Source organism: Falco biarmicus, chromosome 1 (assembly GCF_023638135.1).
Source record: "Falco biarmicus isolate bFalBia1 chromosome 1, bFalBia1.pri, whole genome shotgun sequence".
Lineage (NCBI taxonomy): Eukaryota > Metazoa > Chordata > Aves > Falconiformes > Falconidae > Falco > Falco biarmicus.
The window spans coordinates 36,589,563-36,612,822 of record NC_079288.1 but is presented as its reverse complement, the minus strand read 5'-3'; the positions used below and the strand labels follow the sequence as shown (position 1 = coordinate 36,612,822).

Genomic DNA, 23,260 nt, shown 5'->3' with positions numbered 1-23,260 from the left:
GTCCTGGGAGACCAAGTCTACTTTCTTTGCCTGTGAGAAGATTAGTCCCATCCCTTATTTTAGCCTTATTTCTGTCTTGTTTTCTTGAGGACACCAGGTAGGTTTTGTTTACTGATATTTTTTTTCTCTCCGGATTTAATGTTCTGAAACACTAAATCTTAGTACTTTAAAACTCATCTGGGGACATGCCTGTACATAAGGATGCAATATCGAAACTTGCATTTTTAATTTCAAGTGGAAAAATGAAATTTAAGCATAGATTATTTAAAATTAGAATTAAAGTCAGTTAAAACTGTATATTGATTATTTGTGACTGCAGTCACACACACACAAACACACACACACACACACAAAAAAGAGAGAGCGAGTATGCTGAGGGGACAGGTATTTGCCAGTTTGCATATCCTAACCCAGGTGGCTGTTTCTCTTCGTGCTGCCTGCCTCTGCTGATCTCCCTTCAGTTGAAACCAAAACTGTGTTTGTCTGGAGGAGGCTCTGAGCTGCCCTGCAGAGTGCTGGCTGTTCATGAGCTGAGTTAATCTTACACGTCTGATTCCAGTGCCCCAATAAAGCAAACTTTCCCTCTGCCTCCAGTTCTAATTTAAAACATTATTTATTTTTTTTTAGTTAAAACTGCTAGAAATCTGGATTAAAGCAACATTAAAGGCTTGTCGTGCCCAGATAAATGCCAAGAAAATAAAACTTCAGGCTGAAATCCCAGACCTGGACCTCTCCATTATCCAGTTAATGTAAGAGTCTGAGTGCTGTCTATTCTTTGGATGGGAAAGGTGGCACGATATGCTGAGATGTAATTTCAGTCTTAACTCAGAATTTTGTCTGCTAAAGCAAAACAGTTGTTTCAGTTCAGCAGTCTATTTTTTCTCCCCCTTATCTTCCCCTCAGTTTTACTCTCAACTTGTAATTGATATGCTTGACAATATATTGAGGTTTTTCTTTTTTTTCTCTTCCCCGCCCTCCCCCCCCACATCTGTGTCATCTCCATTATGCTCTCCTACCTTGTAAGGAGCCATTCATCATCCCTGATTATACCATCATTCACTGGGGGTTTTCTTTCTGTCTCAACAGCCTGCTCTGTGAGTTGGAGAACACAGGATTTCTGAGTTCGGTGTTGTCTTTGAGGCAATTGCTGTATCCTGGTGTCTTATATAGCAGCATATTAGCAACACAATTATTTTCTTAGCTTACTTGTCAAGTACAGTGAATTAGCAAAAGGTGGTAACAGTGTATTAATTACAGGAAAATATAGTTGCCTCCTGAAGGGGTGACTGCAGCACTCCACTGGTGAGCTGCCACAATCTTCAGTAACTACCCAGGAACCTGCTCATGGAGAGAAGTGTGTGTAGGCTTCAGGATGAGGTGTTAAATTCATTGTCTTTTGATAAATGGGTGGCCTGAAATTACCACTTTCCTTGAATATCTTAGTGACTGCAGCTCCAGTGGAGATACTCCATTATAGCCTCATTTGAGGGTTTTGGCAGCGCACGCATAAGCAGTTCCTGCCCCTGGCTGTTTATTCCTGCTTGCATGGATAAATGTGAAATGGGGCTGGGGACCAAATCCGGTCAGAGAACAAGCCATTTTTGCTGGGTTGTTAATTGTCTGGATCAGCTTGTTGATTGAGTGGGTGTGGGGTTGTACAAGTGGCAGTGCTAGCATGATGGAGAGGGAGGCTGCTGCTGAAAGCAGTTCATTAAACGCAGATAGAAATTCTGTCTCTTGAAGTCCTGGATGTCTTTCACGCCTTGCTAAATTAAGATGGAGTTATCCAAAGCAGCATGGACAAGCATGGATATATAATACAGTTAAGTTACAAGTTAAGTTATATCTGAATTAGTCAAAACTGCAGAGCTGTACTCTAGAATCCCAAACTTCAGTTTGGAGAGTGTAAATACAGGAAAACTCCTGGAGCCATACCAAAATATTACTCCAGTGTTCTGGAGTAAGTCTGATGCAGTGATACTTGCCAGGCTTTGCAGAAGGTCTCAAGCAGTTTCAGAAAAGGGGCAGGGGGGAAGTGGTGGTCAGAAATGTGCATTAGTGATGCAAGGTGCCTTTGATCTGGATGAATACACGTATTTGCATACTCATTGTGTAGTGACATGGCAGTGGAAAGGCTTCTGTAGCATCTTAAACTACTGAAAAGGACTTGAAGGAAATGAGGACAGCCTCCTACACCTATGACAGTATCTATGCTATTTCTCCATTCATCCAGTGAGGATTACATTTTATTCCTGCTTCTTCTTGAAATAATCAGTGTACAATGCTTGATTTTGAAGGGGTAACAAGATATTCTAGGCGAAGCATGCTGTAGATAGTGAATTTACGTAATGTTAAAGCTTTTCTCTTAAACTAGTAAGTATCAGATAACTAGACGTTTTGTTTCTTCTCTGAGCTGAGATCCTGATGGCTGCTTTTAAAGAATATAAGACAAATATGAAGCCTTTCTTGAACCTTGTCAGGTGATGGAATAAATGCATGCTCTTTTTCGGAATAAGCAACAGTGAAAGTGAAACAACATTCCCTGCCTTCTGTATGTCCAAAACCTAAATTACTTGTATACCTTTTTTTAGTGGAGTTATTGAAGGACTGAATCAAAGTCCTCTTTAACCTTTCCACAAATGCTGTGATTTTTCTTCCGTATTTTAACAAGTAAATTTGTGCATGTGTATTTTAAAATGGAACATATTTTTCCTTTATTAAACTACATTCAGAAAAGAGCTGCTGGAGGTGCAAGGAGAGATGCAAACCTGAATGTGACCTTAATAATATAAATGTTCCTCCAAGCATATTAGTAGTATTTGTGGGTCAGCTCTCCATAAAATATAATTGCCAAAACCAAGCTGTGAGATAACAGCAGTATTTGTGCTTTTCCTTAAGTGAACTTGTGAGAAGATAGAGGAAACTTGTGTCTGTAGATCTGTTCCTAAAATAGAAAAAGCTATGAAGAAACCTCTGGAGATCTGGAAATGTCACAGAACAAACTTACTAAAGCAAAACGGACCAGCAGTAACTAAGAGAGGTACCCAGTGGTTTTTGCTTATAGTGCCGTGGTTCAGGTCTCATGCTTCCAGGTACAGCAGGACTCAGGCATAGGGCAGGATGAGGAGTAAATACCTGTTGAAATACTGTATTTTTTTAGTTTGTATGACCAAGGATTATAACTTATGTTGCTCACTGATTAGTTTATAACCCTGTGAGATGGGTAAGAGCTTCAGCAAGTGGCAAGGGTTTTTCTTTTGTGCATGGTCCTTTCCCAAGAGCTTAGTGCAGTGCTGGCTTGTGTAAACCCTGTTAGAGAGTGGCTGAGAATGTGCTTGCAGGTGAAGGAGTTACTTGAGCAGCATTTGTTTGTTGTTGAGGGTACTCAGTGATGAGTAAATCACTCCAGCTTGTAGTGTTGAGGTACTGCAGAAATGAGTAACTTGGAAAGGTTGCATATATTTATAGATTTCATACACTTACTTGCTTTTATTTATGTCTTTAAGAGATCTTGGGTGATTTATTTTATGAATGTTCAGTTGGCCAGAAAACCAGCTTCCTATTTCAATGTGTGTGATAGGTAAATTAGCCAACACCCCCCAACCCCGGGGGGGGGGGACGGGATGGGACGGACCCACACACACCCCCACCCCACCCCCAAAAAACCCCAAACCCAACCCAGTGCCCTCTCCCCAGCAGACGATTATTCAGCAAGATTGCCACCCCAGTTCTTTCTAATCTGCAAACCTCTTATTTTGTTTGTAGTTGCTGTACTCTTTGAGTGACCTTGAACAGGTTTTGTTTCTCATTTTAACAGCTTCTGTTTTCTAAAGCATGGACAGTACTGGCTTCAAAACCTCTGAGGGACAAAAGTACATGGAAACCCTTAGAGGGATCCCAGGAACAAAAAGACCACCAAACCTCTTGGTGTGTCATCCTCCCTGATGCGTCCTCCTGGCCTGCAGAGCTTTATCCTGGCTTTATGCACCAAATAACTGTTAGCTTCACTGAAGCTGCCTGGGAAATTAAATGCCTGTGGTTGTAAAACAGGCTGTTGGACTGTTTTATTAGTGTGTTGTGTAAAGCTGGATGCTCTCATGGTGTGTGGTGTTATTTGTGGATGGTTTACTGTATTATGGCAGATAAAAATGTATTTGGTCCTTTCATGATTCTGTGATAACTGCTGCATGTAAATAATTGCTGTAATTGTCATAAAGATGTTAAAATGATCCTAAAGAAGAGGTATCCTCAAGAGGGCCATATTATAAGCACGTATGATGCCTGACAGAGCAACTTTTCAGATCTTTTTGAATCCTGAATAAAAGCAGCACAGTATCTCTTTCCAGATTTTCAGCCATCTAGTACTCTATTCATAGAGGATAAAAAATCTCTTCTTATACACAATTACTATTGATAATAATGATGTTTTGGACATTAGACATCTGTATTTCACTTCTGTGTGTCTTTTATTACTAGCCATAAAAATACATATGCTATAAAATAATAAACCTAGAAAGCCAGTGGGTGAGTCATGTAATATTAATGACTGATTCTCTCTTGGCTGGTATGTGCTAGATTAGGTTTTTCTTTTAATAATAGTATTCCCACATGAAATGAAATTTTTGTCAGTTTTTAAAAATAAGCTTTTTCATGTTTAATTCCATTCCTGAAGCAGACTTTAAACACCTGAGTGAAACAGGTGCAGCCATTTTTAATTATATGAGTGTGGAAAAAATTCCTGTTATATATGTTAATGTTTGCAGTTGTGCCTGTAAATAGGTCAGGAAGAGAGCTGGGTGTGTTGGGAGTCAGTCACTGGGGGCAGACCGAGCCAAAATGGTGAAGTAGTCAAAAAGGCTATTTCCTAAAGCGTTATCTCTGGTTGGCACAGAGGAGGCAGGAAGGAAGGAGGTCTATAAAAGGAGAAGTGTATAGTTGGGAGAGATTCATGGGGCTAAGAAGGGTGGGGGCAGCGATGTATAGTGGGGAAGTGTAATGCAGAGAAGACCAGACATCCTGGGGGGAATACACTGGAATGTTGTGCTTTCTCTGCTGCTGCTTAAACCAGCAGCAGTGTGAGGTTAGGATTCAGTCTAAACCTTTATCAACGGAGAGGATGAACAACATACACTGCACTGTGCAACTCTCTTCAGAAATTAAGAGGTTCAGGGTTTTCATTAATATTAAGTGCATAATGAAGTTCCATGGATTGTCTTAGAATCGTGAAGGACATACCTCAAATTTACCTTCCTCTGTCTCTTCAAACAGAAGAAAGAAAAATTTAAAAAAGATAATCACAGTTTGGTTTGTTGTGTGAAGTACTCTGACGCCCCATGGTCAGAGAATCTCTCTCTCCCTCCTCTGTGATGAATGCAGTCTGCATCTGTTTTCTTTTTGTTTACGACCTACTGCACGACTCTCTTTTTGGCCAGTTTTGCTGTGATATAGCTTCCAGAAAAATCACTGAGTTATGTTTTCTTGCAAGAAGAGAATAAACAGGTTTTTAAGTAGAAAACTATTTTTCAAAGTCAGCTAGTGTTATGACAAAAATTACGTAGATGCACTAAGACACCATTACATTAAAGGATCTTACTCGTTGTCTTCTGCTTACATAATGAAATCACTTTTTGGCCCTTATGATATCACAGGCTTTTCATATGTAAATATATACATGTATCTCCTCTAAAACACACCTTTTCCTTGGGTAGCACAAAGCAACTGTTCAGTAGCATAATTATATGTCAGCTTCCATTAAGTCGAACTGTTCCCTGCAGCTTCTGTCTTACTCTAAGGGACAAATCCGAAGTCATGCCATTTAAGCTAATGATATGAAAACTAATTTTTAAACTCATAGAAATTTTATATGTTCAGAGTTTTTGTAATAGTCACTTCCTACATCTCAGAGAAACTGAGCTTGAAATGCAGAGGGAGGTATGTGTGCAGCCTCATTGTGTGCTTATTTAAATGATCTGGTGGTCACTGATTGCTTTAGTGTCAGCGGTGTTGATCCTACAGTTTTGATTTGTAATGCAGGTGAGCAGTAGGTCAGTTCTCAGTACAGAATCATCTTGGACAGTCTAGGGAACAGATTTATCCATTTGCTGTCTTTTTTGTTTGATTATGTGATGGTCAAAATATAAACTGTTTAAAAATATCTAAAAATAGCTTTAAACCACAAAATGGATACAGTTTCTTGGAAGCCATTACATTAATAGGTAGGAAACTCTGAGCGTTCTGGTGTCTCATCTTTCATAAACAAATTTGATGACTTATTTTTGCCTCTGAGTAGCACACAGCATAATAGTCATGAATTTATAATTATCTAGAGCTCACTGTCTTTTAAGCAACATGATGATGAGCTTGATAAAAATGCTACAGAAAAAATCATGACCCGTATGTGATGTGTTAGAGATGTATTGATGAGAAGATAGGAAGAAATTTATATTTCTCTGTATGGTGCTGTTTGGGCTTATGTACATTAGGATGTAGAATGATTCATGTATTTTTCCTCCCTTCCAGATGTACTACTGAATTATTTCAAGTGTGCCATGATGAAATACTGAGAAATTTTGTTCAGAGCAAGAAGCCTTTTTCTTTTACCTACACAAGGTTTATTTCATGACTGTTTTTAATCTTCTCAAATAAACCTGCAAAATTCTAGTAACGCACTCTAGATTTTATGATAAAATACACATTCTGACCAAAGAAATGTGATAGTGTTAATTACCCTTAAACAAAATAAGGACATATATATTTTCATTAAATTGTTTTAAATTTAACTGGAAAATTGTTGAGAAGCATCACCCAGTGTCTCATGCTGTGAAGTTTTGCTTTTTCGTTACATATCTGTTGTAAAGAACGGTGCTGTTTGACTTTTTGAAGGAAGCCCAGGCTTTACCCCATGATCTTGGGTAACTAGAATGACACATATTTAGCAAAGCAAAGAGAGGGTAATGGGCTTGGCTCTTGCCTGTAAGGACAAGTGTCCAGGTACTAAGAAATGCTATAATATCTTTTATTTCAGTTTGTTCTTAATATACCACTTGCAGTCAAGATTTGGGCGTATCAACTTGTTTGCTACTTTTGATGACTGTCAGAATTGGGTTAATCACCTTAGTTTTTAACCCATTCCTAGTAGCTTTCTCACAATTTTGTCATCAAAAACATCATGTAATTATTTTTTTGACAGCTGTAAAATTTTCAAAACACGAAAACATCTGCAGCAGGATAGTCAAAAACATATGTCTTTTAAAGTCATTGGCTGCATTTTGAGCTGTGTGGGTATTGGGGGAAGGCTGCCTGATACTAACTTTGTTGTTAGAGATGTTCCTAGGTTCCTTGAAGAGGGAAAAACAATGCAAACAAACCCACCCCTCCTTTTTGCTCTATGGACAATAGCAAAGCAGGGCTGTTCCTGGCAGTAGTTTTGAGCCTCTGTTGGGGAACCTGTCTAAAAAGAGACACTGGAATTTTGAGCTGGAAAACTATCTGATACCACATTTCCTTCTCTTTGTGCTGTTGCTATACTGTGAACACAGCAGATAATGTTTGCAAACATTTCTGGTTCGTAGGTAGTGAAATTAACTAGAGTTGTATGAAGTCCTTAGTAAGTGGTGTTCTTTGTTACGCATCTGGGGGGGAAAAAAGGTTTTATTGTCGCAGAATGGTCTGTAGGTAAATGTTATTGGGGAAGACCACCTTAGTTGTCAGAATTCTTTACCTACTTTCATAGAGGGTTGTGGGTATGAAGGGATGATTATTATAGAGAAAAATTACAGATACCCTTTTAAAGCCAGGTTTAATACCTCAGAAGGCCTATGCAGTGCTCAAAATTGAGGACTATCTGTTGACCTAAATGAGCGTATCAGAAGTCTCAGATGTATTCCTCCTTGTTCTGTTCCTGCTTTTTTAAGCAACCATTGGATGAAAATGTGAAAAGCAACAACAGAATTAAGCACTCTATTTCACAGCTTTTAAAATTCTGTGGAGTTTCATGAAGCAAATAGTAGGACTAATAGTGCTGATTTGGATCAGGTGCAGAGAAAAGATGGCATTTAGCCTTTGAACAGTAGGTTTGGAAGAGGATGTTGCTTTCAGAATAACTGTTACCTTCATTTTCTTCTAACCTGTGGTAAAGTTTATCCAGGAAGGATGGCTGAACTTTCTGGAACATAAAAACATGGTGTCAGAATTCAGGGTATCAATAGTTGCAGCTCTTCATGGCGTGTGCTGCTGCGTGCGTTTGTCTTGCAATCACTGAATTCCTGTCTGTTGTGTTTAGCTCCCAGGGTATCTCCACAGCACAATTCAGAGTAATGTTACTTTTAGGAAAATTAGAGGATCAGTGTAATTTTTTAGCTTGTATATTGTGCTATTTCATGTTCATAAACAAGAACTTTTTTTTTTGGTAGATGAGTGCCATAGATGCCACTAGTTCCTCACTCCAGTGCCTAATAACTCTGAAATTACTGAAGCTTAATGTCATTTATAAGGTCTTCCTGGAGTTCAAGGAGAAAGATAATGTACAGGTGGTTTTTTGATCCATTTGCGTTCTGCCATATCTTATAATATCTGGTGTCTTTGCCAGGAGAACTTCCTCTGAACACAGCTGGTACCGATTCCTTTGGCTGGTGTGTTGCTTGACTTCATACTTGTTGAAACATTCCATACAACTAAAACTAATTGTTTGGGGTTTTTGCTTTAAGTCCACTGGTTTTATGTTTTTAATTGTTTTAATAAATTTATTTTCTTATTCTTGACACATGAATGCTAGTCCTAGAGGAGTTGCAAGTGGAACAATGTTTCCTTTAAAACTCATGCTTCTAATCAGGTAAAAAAGTTGCTTCAATGAAGGCATGTATCTGCAATAAGACCTGCAAGTTACTAGTTTAATTTCATATCCCCAGGGCACTGTGTGCAGTGATCACCTTAGTCAGTTCTGATTCAGGGGGTTTTATTAGCATGAGTAATCTTGTTAACTCTAAATGACCTGATGCATGTATGAGCACTGGAGAATGCTGAATCAAAGTACGTCTGTGTCAGGGTGATACTTGAAGTGGATTGCGGAGCTGAACACGTGGCAAAAAAGAATTCTCGCAGTTGTTTTTAGAAGTTGTAGGTAGTGAAGAGCTTTAATTGCATCCAAATATTATGCAAATGTTAATAAAAATGGTTTGTGTAATTGACTTGGATGTTCTGGGAAGTTACTTCTTTGAAAAGCAGAGCAAAAAAGGTACTGTAGGAACTAGCTTATGGGTCTTGGCTGCTAACTGTATGACTGGGCACCTTTTGTGCTTATGTTCTGGTTACATTATACACCTTTCTTAGCAGGCTGTGTCCTGATTCCTGAACCCGATCCACCTGCCACGTGCCCTCAGGGAGCACTATCCTGATACCTGCAGAGTGTTTTCCAATACTCAAAAATATTTTTCTTTGCTACTGAAGGTCACTGGGTACCTTCCAACTCAGTTACATACAAATTGGATCATTTTGCAAAAAGAAATTTGCAGAGAAGACATGGGGGGGCTTGCTGCTTCTAGGCCAAAGTTAAGTCTTTTCTGAGTTTCTTGGAATCAGTGATAAATTTAAGCAAACAAAGGCTGTAGTCCAGTTGCTTTTTGTATACACTGTCATCAGACTTACAAGTGGCTTGAATTTATATACCAGATATGTTTATCTGACTGTTTTAAACATTAAAATAAACTAAGTGCTAATATACTGGGGAAAACCCCCATTCGTTGCTTTCAGCTACATAATGCTAGCTGGAAAGTAATTCTTAACAATCAAAGACATTACAGTGACAGACTCTTGAGCCTCCATATTTTAAGCTTTTCTCAAAAAGCCAAAGTACCCACTTCTGCGAAGTAATAGACTCTTCACCCGAGATTGTGGTCTGCAGAATTAGCTGCAAAAGCACAGGGTGAAGTGTGTGTATGGCCTTGAAAGCTAGCCATATGTAGCAATTAAAGAGAACAAAAAAGCTCCAACTTAACACAAAAAAATCCAACCAAAACCCAGAACTCAAACGAAACAATATAAGTTTGTGTGTGAGGACTGCAGTGGAACTTGAGCATGTGCCTACTTTGAGCTCAAAAGGTTTTTATTTGGGACAGTTTTTATCAGCTGAATCTGTCTGAGAATTTCCTTCTTAATGTTGTCTTCCAGATTTTTGGAGATTTTGTAGAGAGTGAAATGTGTTTGTCATTCTTGGGAAGAGAATTCTGGTGTAAAATTTTCCTCCCGAAAATATTAATCTAAAAATGAACGCACGAGCTGTGTCACTGCTGTGCCCTCCTATGAGTGGAATCTGCTGCTGTTCCACCTCGTTCCCTGTAGTTTGTTTTTCTTCTTGAACTGGAAAACTGTCCTTGTTTTGGGAAGTACCATGGTGTAGTTGGGAACTAAAACTAATTTTGTGTATTCCTGTACACATTTGAAACAGGCCTGTAGTGTTGTGAGACACAAGTCAAGCTGTGTTTTACAAGCCATACCCTTACACTTTATGGGAGTGAAACAGAGATGCTTGTAGAGTGTGGGAACTGCTGTGTGTATTGGATGCACTGTGAACTGAGGATGCTGGGCAGGTTGCCAGTTGTTTAGTGAACATGACAAAGAAGTAAATATCTTGAATTTTCTGATGCCATGCTCTGTGAAGACATCTCATTAGCAGTTGTAATACTTGAGTTCTCAAGTATAACTGTCATCTTATACGTGGACGTAATTTTAGATCCATGGAATATTGGGAAATGTGGGTAGTTGAGCACTTTTGAAAGGCACTTCCAGTTGTGTTCTGTTGCTTCCTCTGTACTGAGGTTTTTTCTGTTGTTATCAGTGTATATAACCGGTTCTCACCTGGAGATTGTAGTTGGTAGCAAGAAAATTTTTGTGCAAACATATGTAGCAAAAGCAGTAACGCATGGTTTTTGAATGTGAGGGTTGCTTATGATTGAGGGCACTTTGCTTTTCTTTAAACTGGTGGGAGAATAAAAACACTTTGTTTGCTGTAGTAGTGAGACTTGTTGAGCGTTATGCAGGGTCCAGTCTATGAGTAGCCCACAGGATGCATCACTAATTTACCATTCCTTGTTCTTAGGCAGTAGCATGCTGCTATCTACTTCCTGGCCTGACTGTTCAGATATTCTCTGCCATCATTTTCTGGTGAAACTCCATGATAAGACCTGCTGTTGTCTTGCCTCAGCCACTAAAACGCCAGGATATTGTGTCATTTAGTGTAAGTGAGGAGTAGAAAATCCTTGAAACACTATGATAAAATGGCAATGGGCCAGAACTACAGCAATAACAACCCACTCCATCCGGAGGGGTTTACTTTGGCTGGATTGTGTTCCTAGGCTTTTGTGTTTGAAGGGTGGGAGAGGAGGGGAGTAGTACAGCGAACTGCTCTAAGCAGGGTTGCTTCATTGATTTAAGAACATAATCATCTTGCACTTGTAGTTTTCAGTGCAGTTCTGCAGCATTTCACCATCGCTTTGGGCACTTCTGTGCTGGGCAGGCCACAAGTTGCCTGGTGCATTTCCCACAAAGACCTGGATTTTAAAGTAACCAGTGATTTTACTTTCCTCTGCCTGTGACGTGACGGAAACAGAGTCACTGCCATATAGATATGTCCAACATAACACTGTTTTCCCCAGCTGTCGCTGGAATAGTTGTAGGCCTTTTAAAAACTAGTTTTCTTTCTGGTTTTCATAATATGTTCTGTAATCTTCATTAGAGAATTATTTCTCAGAGAATCTTTTAAATATTTTTCTTAGTATTATTTCTGATGCTGAGTTTGCTCTCAAGAATTCATCCTATTTTTCTAGCCCCTTACAGTATTTCAGAAATGGGGCACAAGAAGTTTTTCATCCAAGACAGGGATTTTTCACTAGTAGCTGTTGATTGAAAGCTTTAATTTCTAGGTAGGCAGTTTGAGGCATCGCCAAATGGCCTTGGCTGAACAAAATGCTGATCTCCCAAACTCTGAAAATCTTGAGTCACTTGTCACTTCTGTAAGCCACCACCAGTGTGACTAATGCTGTTTTCATTTGTGATCTTCAGAACATGCAGAGTCTCAAGTGCTGCTTTAGGTGTGTTATTTGGAGGATGAAAAGTAGAAATCAGGCTTCTAGTAGAAAAGGTTTCTTGATGTGTTAATTCGGTAGTTTAACTGAAGGAACTTGCTTAAGTTGACCATAGCTTGAACTTTTTTTTTTCCTAGTGATTGCATTCAATTCCCAGAATGCTCTGCCATTGTTTAAACCATCTTTATTTCAGTCTTCATGTATCTAGAAGAGAGTTCTAATATTGAGAATTTGTGACCTTGCCAGCTTACCTCAAAGCAGTATGATTTGTATCTTTTTCTGGTTTGTGCTGTCCCATGCCTGAATCGCATGTCTCGTGCTGTAATGTCGTTGTGCAGAGGATTCTTGGGGTTTGTACCAAGAGGCACTGCAGGCATATATGGAGCAGTTGGTATCATGCTCAGATCAACAGGATTCAAATTACTCAATACACTTTCCATCATAAGTTTTTCTGATAATCGCTACTAGAAAATAATAGTCCTGCTGAGAATATTTTCTTATTGTACACCTCACTATGAATGTCTGTCCTAATTGGAGAATGACATTATTACTTGGGGCTTAACTTTATATATTGACATTTAGTTTCCCATTTTAAATACTAATTCATCCTTGAATATTAGAGCTGCACAGCCTTTATTTATGGCAGAGAAATTCATTCGGCTACAGATGGCTAAATTGTTTTCTTCATTGGCTTATTTTTATTGTTCTAAAGGCAAACTGATTTTTCACCTGGCTGAAGAATGCCAGACCTGAAATACTGCATTCTTCGTCCCTGTCTGCAGGCATGTAGTAAATACAGCACCTTTGGGTGAGGCCAATCAGCTGAGAATTGATAACCATTTAATTAATCTAGCTTTTGTTTACACCTGATATTTTTATATTTTTTTTTAAACTCAATTGCAGAACCTTTTTCTGGAGCTCTTCAAATGTATCTTTTTAACAGCTCGATAGTATTGCACTGTGTTGAAAACAGTAGACAAAAATACCATGTTTTGGTAAGGTTAGCTACTACTGGGAGGATATCTGCTCTTCCCCCCCCCCCCCCCCCCCCCCCCAATAAATGCAAAGATGAGTTAGTTTGCTTGTCATTAATTCAGGTGCATATTAATTCAAACTTTGGCCATATAACTATTGCAGTGTGCTGTACTTGGAAGCATTTCCACTGTGGAAGTGGCTACAAGATAACCTTTTCTATGAGGGCGAGCTGATTTCAAGCTCTCTGTGTGTGACCCCGCTGAGAGAGAGGACAGCTGTGGCTGTCCGGGAGTGTTGCTACGCCGGTAGGAATGAGCGACTGCAGTGAGTTGCATCCTTAACTGTGAGCAACCTAGACCTGACTTCAGCTGATGGGTCTAAGTGATTGCCCTGCTTTTTCATCTTTTCATTGCTTAGTCTCTCCCTGGTGGAATCTGACAATGTTTGTCTTATTAATGCCTAGGACTGACTTTGAAGTCTTGTATGTCATCAGGTACAACATACTGAGCTAAGTAATAGACAGCTTTGTGAGCTTTGTCCTTTTTATAGGCAATCTAAAAAGTGTACTCGAAGAGCAAACTTCCATGCTTCACCTATGCCCCTGCAGGGTTAAGTGTCTTTATAAAAACTCAAAGAACTTGGCATTTAACCACTTTTCCTGGTTTCTTCTCTTACAGTGATATAGTCCACACAAGAAGTGCGTATCTTTACCATTAGCATTCATAGCCAGTACTCATTTTAACTACACTTTCAAATGGTGCCCTGCTAGTCGGTGGTGTTTTTTAGATGTAGTATTTTTGTGTATTAGAGTAAGGTATAAAACTTAAAATACTTTTTCTAAATACTGATATTTGTTTTCCTTTGCAGAATAAGAGAGTGCATAGAGTCTGGGGAGACAAGAGCACAGGACAATGCTGCTGAAAGGAATCTGAGCCACAGAGCATGCTTTGTGCCACAGTTACCCAGGTATGCTCCAGCAGAGTACTTTGCACCTCTAATGAACCACTGTTTATTGTGCTTGTTGCTCCATTACTTTATCCTGAGCCAAGGACACTGTCTCAGCATCAGACCAAAATTCTGCTCTGCTTTCATCATTCTGTCTGGATGGCGCTTGCAGTATGAAACCTAAAGCCTTTTATGTGTGTTTTAGTTTTGATTTTATCTGATTGCTGAATTTCAGATGGTCTCTCTTTAAATGTTACACTTGTTTACATCATGAGGTAGGCTGAACATTTTAGTGCATGTTTGCAGAAGTATTTTTCTTTTATGCACAGAGAAGATGTGGTCTCAATAAATGAGGTGCTGAACTATGTATCTGGAAGAACTTTTTAGATGTGCTCCAGACTGTTGTTAGAAGCTGTTCCAGTTGATTCACCTGCAGATAATCTACTGGGTTTCAGAAGTCAAAAGCAGATGAGTAGAGGCATCTGTCATTGTGTTGTGCACCGGTGTCTGATGTACCAATGCAGATTTTTCAGGATGTTTTGATAGGAAGCGTGAAACTTCCTGAACTTACTTTTTCTTTGTTTATTTTCCCCCCTCACATAAATAAAACTTTGGGGATGAACACTGGAAACCGTTTAAATGCAGCTCAGTTCTGTTCTAATTATATGCTTATGCTAAAGAAAGATGTTAAGGAGGTAAAGATCTGCCTTACGTGATGGAATCTAGGGTCTTCCAAATGCAATAAGTCTGTGACCTGGGAGCCATCCCAATCCAGTAGCGTTAGCTGTCTTATAGCTGTGAATAAATAAATAAAAAAAATAAAAATCATATGATTGTGAAGTGTTTCTGTGGAATAGAATCTAACTTTTCTACTACCACCAGCTGGCAAGTGGGAGTAGAGAAACAAAGCAAACAGCAGAGAAAAGTAGGAGGAATAACAGTGATGGTCTAAAAACGGACACAGTAGGAGACCAGCAATAACAAACTCATATCACAGGATGTTTTGCATAGCAACAGGGCTCTTGTCTTCAAGTGGACTTCAGCGTAACTGCAGCACTTGCTTCCTGTGTGAGATAAATGAGCTGTTGTACTCTGAATGCATTTTAATCTCTATATCTAAATTGGACTAATAATTGAAAAGAATTAGCTGAAGGAAACAATAGTGAAGTCTATTGCTCCTGAAAGTGTTTCCTCTTATTTTGCTGTCAGAGAAGAAGTGTAAAGGAAATAGATTAAAGAAACTTTTTCACCAGGTGCTGAATGCTGTCTACAAACTACTTTGTCGATGAAGGAAGAAATTGATTGGGAATTGAAAGCGCGAACTAGTTCATAATACTGTTCAACATGCGCAAAGGGGTGCCAAAGGACCCAGAAATAGCTGACCTGTTCTACAAAGATGATCCTGAAGAAATATTTGTGGGTTTACATGAAATTGGACATGGAAGTTTTGGAGCAGTTTACTTCGTAAGTATAGTTTTTTACCTCCTTTTTGAAAAACAGAACCATTTAAAATGACATTTTAGAGACTTTCAGCATTTGTAAAAGAGCATCCTTTGAGCTCTTAGTGCTCTGTATTAGCTTTCTCATAACATCTCAAAAATAACTGTTTCCAGAGCACTCCTGAGCTCTTTACTGTTACAGCTGTATCTTTATAGTAGCAGTTGACTAGTCATAATAGTGCGTTCAGCCATCCAGGTTAGGTATATAGTATCTCATGCTGTCTGATGCTGAAAGCTGAATTTAAACAGTTTGCCAAACTGTAATTTCAAGATACTCTACAAAGCATTCATATGCTTGTAAATCATTGCAAATCTAATGAATTAATTAATTGAAAATGCATTTGGAGTTAAAAGCTACTTTGTTAATGAGTTGGTATTGTGTCTGCTTGGGTGGAAGTCACATCAAATCTCATTCAGGCTTTTGAATGATTTGCTTGTCTGCTGCTCTGATAATTTAGGAGGTAGAGAGTTCTTTGAAATATCATTCTGTTTTGTCATCCTCCTTGTCCCTACGTTCATCTCTTAACATACTATCTGCAATAGCAAATCTTTACATGGCAAAAGCAAAGAGAAAGTCCTAAGAGGAATAGGAATTCAAGTGGGAAGGATGTGTTGCGTTATTGATACAGTCAAGAGAATTTAATCTGGAAAACAAGAAGAATAGTGGTTTTACAATTAGTATCAAACAAAGCTAAATCCGAAATACTGGATTTGGAAATAATTATAATCCAGATGGTATCAATGAAACTAAAATAGAATTCAGTATGAAGAAATCAAAGATACATTAAAGCTGCATGGCCTGCCACTCCAGAAGATCAGGTTCATTAGAACTGGAATTTCTGAATATCAGACATTAAAGCATTTAGATAAGTACCCTTACACCTGTAACTCCAGAAGCTAGCAGTAGCTAGCATGAGTTATTTGCAAGCACTTCAATTCATTGTTTATAGTTGTTTAAAGGGGTGGAGGTGTTGGTGGAACTACTGTTAGAACAGGAGAAGAGCCTGATACTTTGTGTCAGATAAGCAGTACTTGTGTGTTTTGAGAGAGAATGCTATAATTCCACAGGGTATAATGTGGAACAGTGGGACAGTCATTTTTAGATGTTGGAGTAAGTGACAAGTTGGGGAAAGTATAATGTTAAATGTACTACATGTGTAAGAGGATGAGGCTGTAAAACTTGGAATACATGTTGATCAACTCTGTAAGAAGAGCAAGCATTTTTTCAGATGGGAGTAGGCAGGTCCTACCCAGTTATTTTTCAAAACCAAAGGGAAAGGATGCATGGTATGCTTTAGGGTAAAGATGAAGTAGGGAAGGTACCACCTTTATCATTTAGCTCCAGTATTCAGAAGTTCCTCATACTTCTGCGGGAGGAGGTCTAGCCTACCAAGCAGGATTACAACTGAGATGTCACTATGGTTAGGTGAAAGACTTAGGATTTGCCGATGCTTCTCTTCCTCCTTCACTTAACTGATCTGTGCTTTAAAAACACTGGAGAGTTTAGCCAGACTGTAGCTTCTTGCAATATCCTGCCAGCAGCAGCTGCATCTTCTGAGGTTGATGGGATTGCAGTCATGCCTGTAGTAATATTTCTGTAGTAACATAGTAATGAGATGCATCACCACTTTTCTTTGCCACTGTTTAGAACTAAAGCTTTCCTTCCTATTGCATGAAGCACTTGTCATCCAGTAAGTTGTTCTTTGGAGTCTTTTCCTGGTCTTGCTGTGTACATAAGTCATGAGCAGAAACTCACCTGTTTGCAGTTTTCAGTGCACAGTGGCCTGGGATCCATCCGCTCACCAAAGGAAGGCCTCCAGCTATATGCTGCGTTGTATGGATCATGCTAGAGCTTTTTCCTACCACACAGGGATGCTGTGCATCTTTGCTTTGGTTTTCCTCCTTTTTAAAAGCTTTTGTAGCCTGTCTTACATCTTGATTCTTGTGCATCTTAGAGTAAGGCAGGGGCCAACAACAAGATCTCGGATTGTTGTGGCAAGATTCCAGGGATTCTGACATACTTCCTAGCAAAAGAGGAGAATAGGTCAAAAAACTTCGAAGGAACAGGGCTTTCTAAATCATCCAGAAGAATGGGGAAGAGACTTTAGATACAGAAAAAGGGGCAGGGCATGGATTGTTAGGCTGTGGCTGCATCTCTTTGCCCTTTTTATTTAAATTGGTACTGATATTACTAGGAACAGCAAATACATTGATCTGTATCTTGTCTCTATTATTGTGGATCGATATAATTATTCTAGTTTAAACTTCAGCTTAAGCTCAATTTTTGCAAGCTGTTTTGTTTTCCAGTGTACTATTGCCAAGGCTTGGCAAGATAATTTGAAATTCCTTTTCTTGCTTGAAAGAAATGATACATCATATATCAGGAGGCTAAGGAAAAAAATATGCCACTTCTCACAAGGTTTTAAAGTTGATGTTAACTTGACATGAAATCAACTAAGTTGCTTTGACACTTCAGAAGAATAGTTTTCATCAAAAACAACCTACTTATATCCATGCTAGAAATAAGGAAAAGTGATAAAGCAGTTGAGGGCAGCGTGAAAGAGGTTTTGCAAGCAAAATGTGCTTGTTTTCTGCCAAGCTTTTCACTAAAGATCTAAGTATGGCCAAACCCACTTCCAGCAAGTGGATATTTCTGAGAGTGTGCTTGTACAGCTCTTTAAATTATTTCAGCCAGGAGGATCCCAGGTGCTTGATACAGCAAGAACTTCACACATAACTGTGAGAACATGGGATTGATCCATTTGGCAAAAAATTAAGGCTGAAATGAAAGATACCATGTTCATGTGAAGATACTTGGAATACCTGGAAATTTCTTTACAATGCCAGAATTAATTCATACATTTGAGTAAAATACTCTTGATCTTTTATGTGCTGAATCAGGACAGTGAGTGATTAGGAAGGGCTTTGCCTTATCCAAAAGTTACTTGTTTTCAGCTTTCTCTAACTCATTTGAGGAGGAATGTGTGCTGTGAAGAGTATAAGTGTGTCAACTCCCTTTAGTAATGCCTGTGCTCTATTGGTTCACCAACATCTTTTTTCTTTGAAGTCACTGCATCATGAAATGTCTTTCATTAATACATTACTTGAAAGTATAGTACTCATCCGCTCAACCAGTTGAAAGAAGGATTTACCACATTTAGCTTCTATTGTATTCTAAGCTTTTAGCTGTCATTAATTTTTTGTCCCCAAAATGGTAAATGGTTGGAGGTACAGGGATTTCAACTCTTTAAAGACTAAAACCTTCAAGTTTTCTGTCCTTAACATGCAGAAATGAGGGCAGTGCCAATCCAGGCAAGTAGAGCTCTTCCTAAAACTTGAGTTTTCAGCCTCCAGTCACCATCCCTGTGTCATACAGGCTGCTGAAAAGCAGAATTTTGATGACTGAATAATATTCATTGCAAAACTGAGATCTGGTGCAGAAAAAGGAAGGTTGCTTTTTTTAAATTGAGATAAATTCCAGAAAGAAGCATCCTCCTGAAACTAGAAATTGAAATGGCTGTTTAAGAATATCAATATTATATGGGGATTTTGTAAATTATAGAGGTTTTGATATATCTCTTCTTTCTTTGGAAAACATTTTTCCAAAGGTTTATCTAAAACTGTTTTTACTGTAATTCCAATACAACTGTATTTTGCATGTTCTCAGTAGGTGCAATATTGGGCTTTGGTTTTTGGCAACAAGCACAGTAAGGGCTGAGGGAGGAACAGTGGATATGGACAGGTAGGTGAAGTCAGGAAAAAGTATCATAATAGTTGTCTGGTAAATCTTAAAATGAGGAAAATGTCTCTGGAGATGTAGGAGCTTGCAGGGGTGAAATAAAAGAGAAAAAAGCTTACATTTGCCAAAGGCACAGTTCACCATGGGGAGGGGAAAAAAAAATGAAACTTTTTTTCAATCTATTTTTTCCTCCCTGCTGTAGGCTACAAATTCCCACACTAATGAGGTGGTGGCAGTCAAGAAAATGTCCTATAGTGGAAAGCAAACGAATGAGGTAAGGTGAATAAAGCCAATTCTGCATGCAGAAGTTGTTGCAACTATAATGCAAATCTGAACAGTGAAATTAGCTGTATATTTTATTTGACCCTAGCAGACCAGCTTTTTAATGCGGTAACTGTTGCTGGCTTCCATAGGAAGCATGGAGGTTTGTAGAAGGAAAATGAGTTTATGCAAATTTTGATAAATAGTTCAGTTTAAGGAAATGAATGGCAATTCAGAATGCTTGTATGGTGGTTATTTCACCATGGTAATAATTTCAGTAGTAAGTGCATAAAGAGCACACTGACTATTGGAACCACAACCATAACACTCTGAGGCATAGACTGAAACTTGGAGCTGCTTGAAACACTGTTCAGGATCTATAATCTACGATTGCATAGACCTTGTATTCAGAATATCAGTCTCATTTCAATTGTTGCTTGTTAGTTGCTCCTCTTACTTTTGTGTTGGGGTGCCTTGAATTTGGATTGGCTCTGTTCAATTGAATTGGTGCATTGATGTGCACCGGAGAATGTGTTTTGCCTTAAGAGCAAGCAGGGATGTTATCAACTCATTTTTTCCTTGCTTACCTGTTGGTCTCCCACATGTGCTATGGTCTTCCGAATGTCAGTGGCTTTGTGCTGCTTTACAAAAGGAAGGTGAACAGTTAACTGCTACTACTTCTAGCACGTATTATAGGTGCTGTTGTCTCTTGGGGCAGATGTTACCAAGGTTGAGACCACCAGACAGTTCAATATGCAAAACAGAAGCAATGCTTTAAGTAAAATGTATTGCAGTTAAAATGAGGGAAAACCCCCACAACTTTTGCACTCCTCTGTCTGTTTAAATAAGCCTTGGGAGGGGGTCTCAGTGCAGCAATAGAGATCCAGACAGCAGATACAGAGCTGTGTTTTTGCAGCTATGACACCTAGATTGTTAGTGTCTTACATTGTAAAGTCTTCACATTGTAAAATAATTTTGTGGTTGCTTTTCAGACTGTCCTACAATGTGTGGTGTATGAGAGTATGTAGGGGATGAAGTAGAGAAATGTATTTATGCTTTTTTGCTCTTTTTTTTTTTTTTTTTTTTACTAGAAGTGGCAGGATATCATCAAAGAAGTCAAGTTTCTACAACAGCTGAAGCACCCCAACACTATAGAGTATAAGGGCTGTTACCTGAAAGAGCATACAGCATGGGTGAGTGAATGATGTGGCATTTAGAGGTCTTCATGAGCAGAAAACGTATAGTACAGCAATCAAATATTGAATACACAAAGTGTCTTTACATGCAGCAGTATTCATCCCGTGCTGCCTGTAGTCTCTTTCTTCTGAAGAAGGTTCCAGGTAATTTAAAGAGAATAGGTATTTAGGATATTGGAACAAATCCCTGCTTCTCTGAGGGAGGCCTCTGTATTCATGCAGATTAAACAATTATTATGTAACACTCTCTACAGTATCTCCCCACGGTCTTTGCAGTGCCTCAACCTTCTTTACAACAATGAAAGATGTCTTGGCATTGCTGGAATATTTGGAGCATTTTATTTTGTTCATCACTTGCTGCATTTCTTGCAACTTCAGGTTTTATTTGCTTCTACTATTTCTTAGCCATTCAAGTAGTAACTGTTTGGGTGAGCGTCTACCCTATAATTTAAGAGCATGCTTTTTTTTCTTGCAGTTGGTTATGGAGTACTGTTTAGGATCAGCTTCAGATTTGCTAGAGGGTAAGTTTTATATAGTCTTTGATTTTCTTTTTCCTAGTGCCCCTTCTGAGTACAGTGGGAGGCTGTTTTCTCACAGACTGGTATTTTGCAGATGGTAGAGGTGGTCTGTCTATGCTACTCCATTCCGTAGCTACAGTGCCTGTGTTTGTGATACCAAGGGTAAGCTGAGACTTTCCCAGGAGGCCAGTGCTACGTATGGTTGGCATGCACGTTTATATATTGTAAAATGAAGGTGTAAATGTATATAGCTATGTTCCTGTAATTTGTTCCACCTTGATGACTGAAGCAGGCTGCCTGTTTTCTGAATACCCGTAACAAAAACCTGCAGGGATTGCCTTTGTCCTTGACTTGCAGTTTGTAGGAATAATTACGGATTATTTTATAGGACAAAAGACTTGTGACCTCAAAACTAGAACAGCAGCACCTGCAGAGGAATAGAGAATCTAAGCCAAAGTTTGTAAAAACTAGTACGCTGTGGGCTGTATCTTTTTTGTATCTAGGGTACAGTCAGCCAAGTCACAGGCTGGTCATGTTTAGGGATACAGGAGTGTACTTTGGGGGACACCTCTTTGTGGCTGTTGTTTCTCACCTCATTTTCCTGTTTTTTGGCTGTTGGAGGAAAAAAAGTATTAAGTTTTCTTTGCGAAGGACCAAATGAGCATTTCAAATACATTTGGCAAGCTGCACTCAGACACATCTCCTGGTGTTAACAGTAACTGTTGGCCCTAACAGGAATGTAAAGAAAAATACAGTTTCCTATGATGTGAAATACATGCACAGGCTGTGCATAGACTCAGAGCTGCTAGTGGCTGTCAGGCTGTAGGAAATTAGTACAAGGAAGATGATGTTCACCTTATATTTTGCAAAACTGGTGGAGTTCCTTCTCTTTAAAAACACTTTCTCAGGAAAAGATCACACTGACCTTTTTACGGTTTTTCTTGAATTATTTCTGTAGTTCACAAGAAGCCACTTCAGGAAGTGGAGATTGCTGCCATCACCCACGGTGCCTTGCAGGGGCTGGCCTACCTGCACTCTCACTGTAAGATTCATAGGTAAGGCTAGCGCCTGGTGCTATTGGATGTCCTTCCGTCTTCCACTCTGTAGAGCCTGAAAACTGCTTTGCTGTGTTTAAGCAACTTTGGTAAAGGTTATTCTACCAAAATTTTATCTAATAGACATGTCGGTACTCCTAATGCCAGGGCAGATGTATAAATAACAGTTGCTGGCTAATAAGGAAAGCATTTTTTTGGTCTAAATAATCTCATGTGGCTATATCCTGTGCTGAATCTCTTCCACATCAGCAATTTTTCTCTATACCAGGTATACCTGGTAACAAGGGATGCACCTGAATGTTGGCAGTAAACACAGACAGGAAAAATCACCCTAAATTTGCCAAATAAAGTGGAGTGATAGAACTAGACTATTTTTAAGACTAGACATAGTGCGAATTTTGTTATGAGTAAGTAAAACTTCATGCTTTCAGAAACCAGTCAATGAAAGCCTAAGTCAAGGGTAAAACTACCTTAGGAGAAGTCAGAGCACACAGGCAGAGGAAGATTTTTGTTAAAGGGTGCTTGTGGAGGTAGCTTCTAGATCTGTCTTTCATAATGGGTATTTTTCAGGAGTTTGGATTTTTTTGACTCACTTGTCAACAATGTTGCATGTTCTCATTTTATGGTTTTTTTTGTTCTAATTTTGGGTACTACTGATATCTCAGGGACTTGTGAAATGGATGTAGATTACTGTAATGAGTAGAGAGTCATCATAATGAGGCAGCTTGAGACTGATTTATGGGCTAAAAGCATCTTTGTAGTCTACTGGCAAGCTTGAGACAGAAAATTCGTATATCTGAGGCTGAGTCAGTGAGGGATTTTTAGAGACGGGAATAATTTGTCACTTGTTAGAATAACTATTTGGGGCATATCTACACATGGTTATTAAATTATATTTAAGTGAAATATTAATTTAAACATTAATTCCAATTCATGAAATTAAAATAAGATTATTTTTGATCAGCTGTTTGCATATATGCCCTATATGGGCACTG

The 23,260-nt window shown here is 38.9% G+C and overlaps 1 protein-coding gene across 2 annotated transcripts in view; it reads left to right on the top strand.

The window, feature by feature from the left end:
• TAOK3 (TAO kinase 3) overlaps positions 1-23,260 on the top strand; it is a 92,985-nt gene that overhangs the window by 27,317 nt on the left and 42,408 nt on the right. For both annotated transcript variants that reach the window (XM_056350037.1, XM_056350029.1), the window contains exons 2-7: positions 13,920-14,018; positions 15,251-15,461; positions 19,438-19,509; positions 20,588-20,689; positions 21,168-21,213; positions 22,169-22,265. In XM_056350037.1, coding sequence (XP_056206012.1) covers positions 15,342-15,461; positions 19,438-19,509; positions 20,588-20,689; positions 21,168-21,213; positions 22,169-22,265 — 437 coding nt within the window. In that variant the 5' untranslated portion in view covers positions 13,920-14,018; positions 15,251-15,341. The remainder of the gene's footprint in view (positions 1-13,919; positions 14,019-15,250; positions 15,462-19,437; positions 19,510-20,587; positions 20,690-21,167; positions 21,214-22,168; positions 22,266-23,260) is intronic.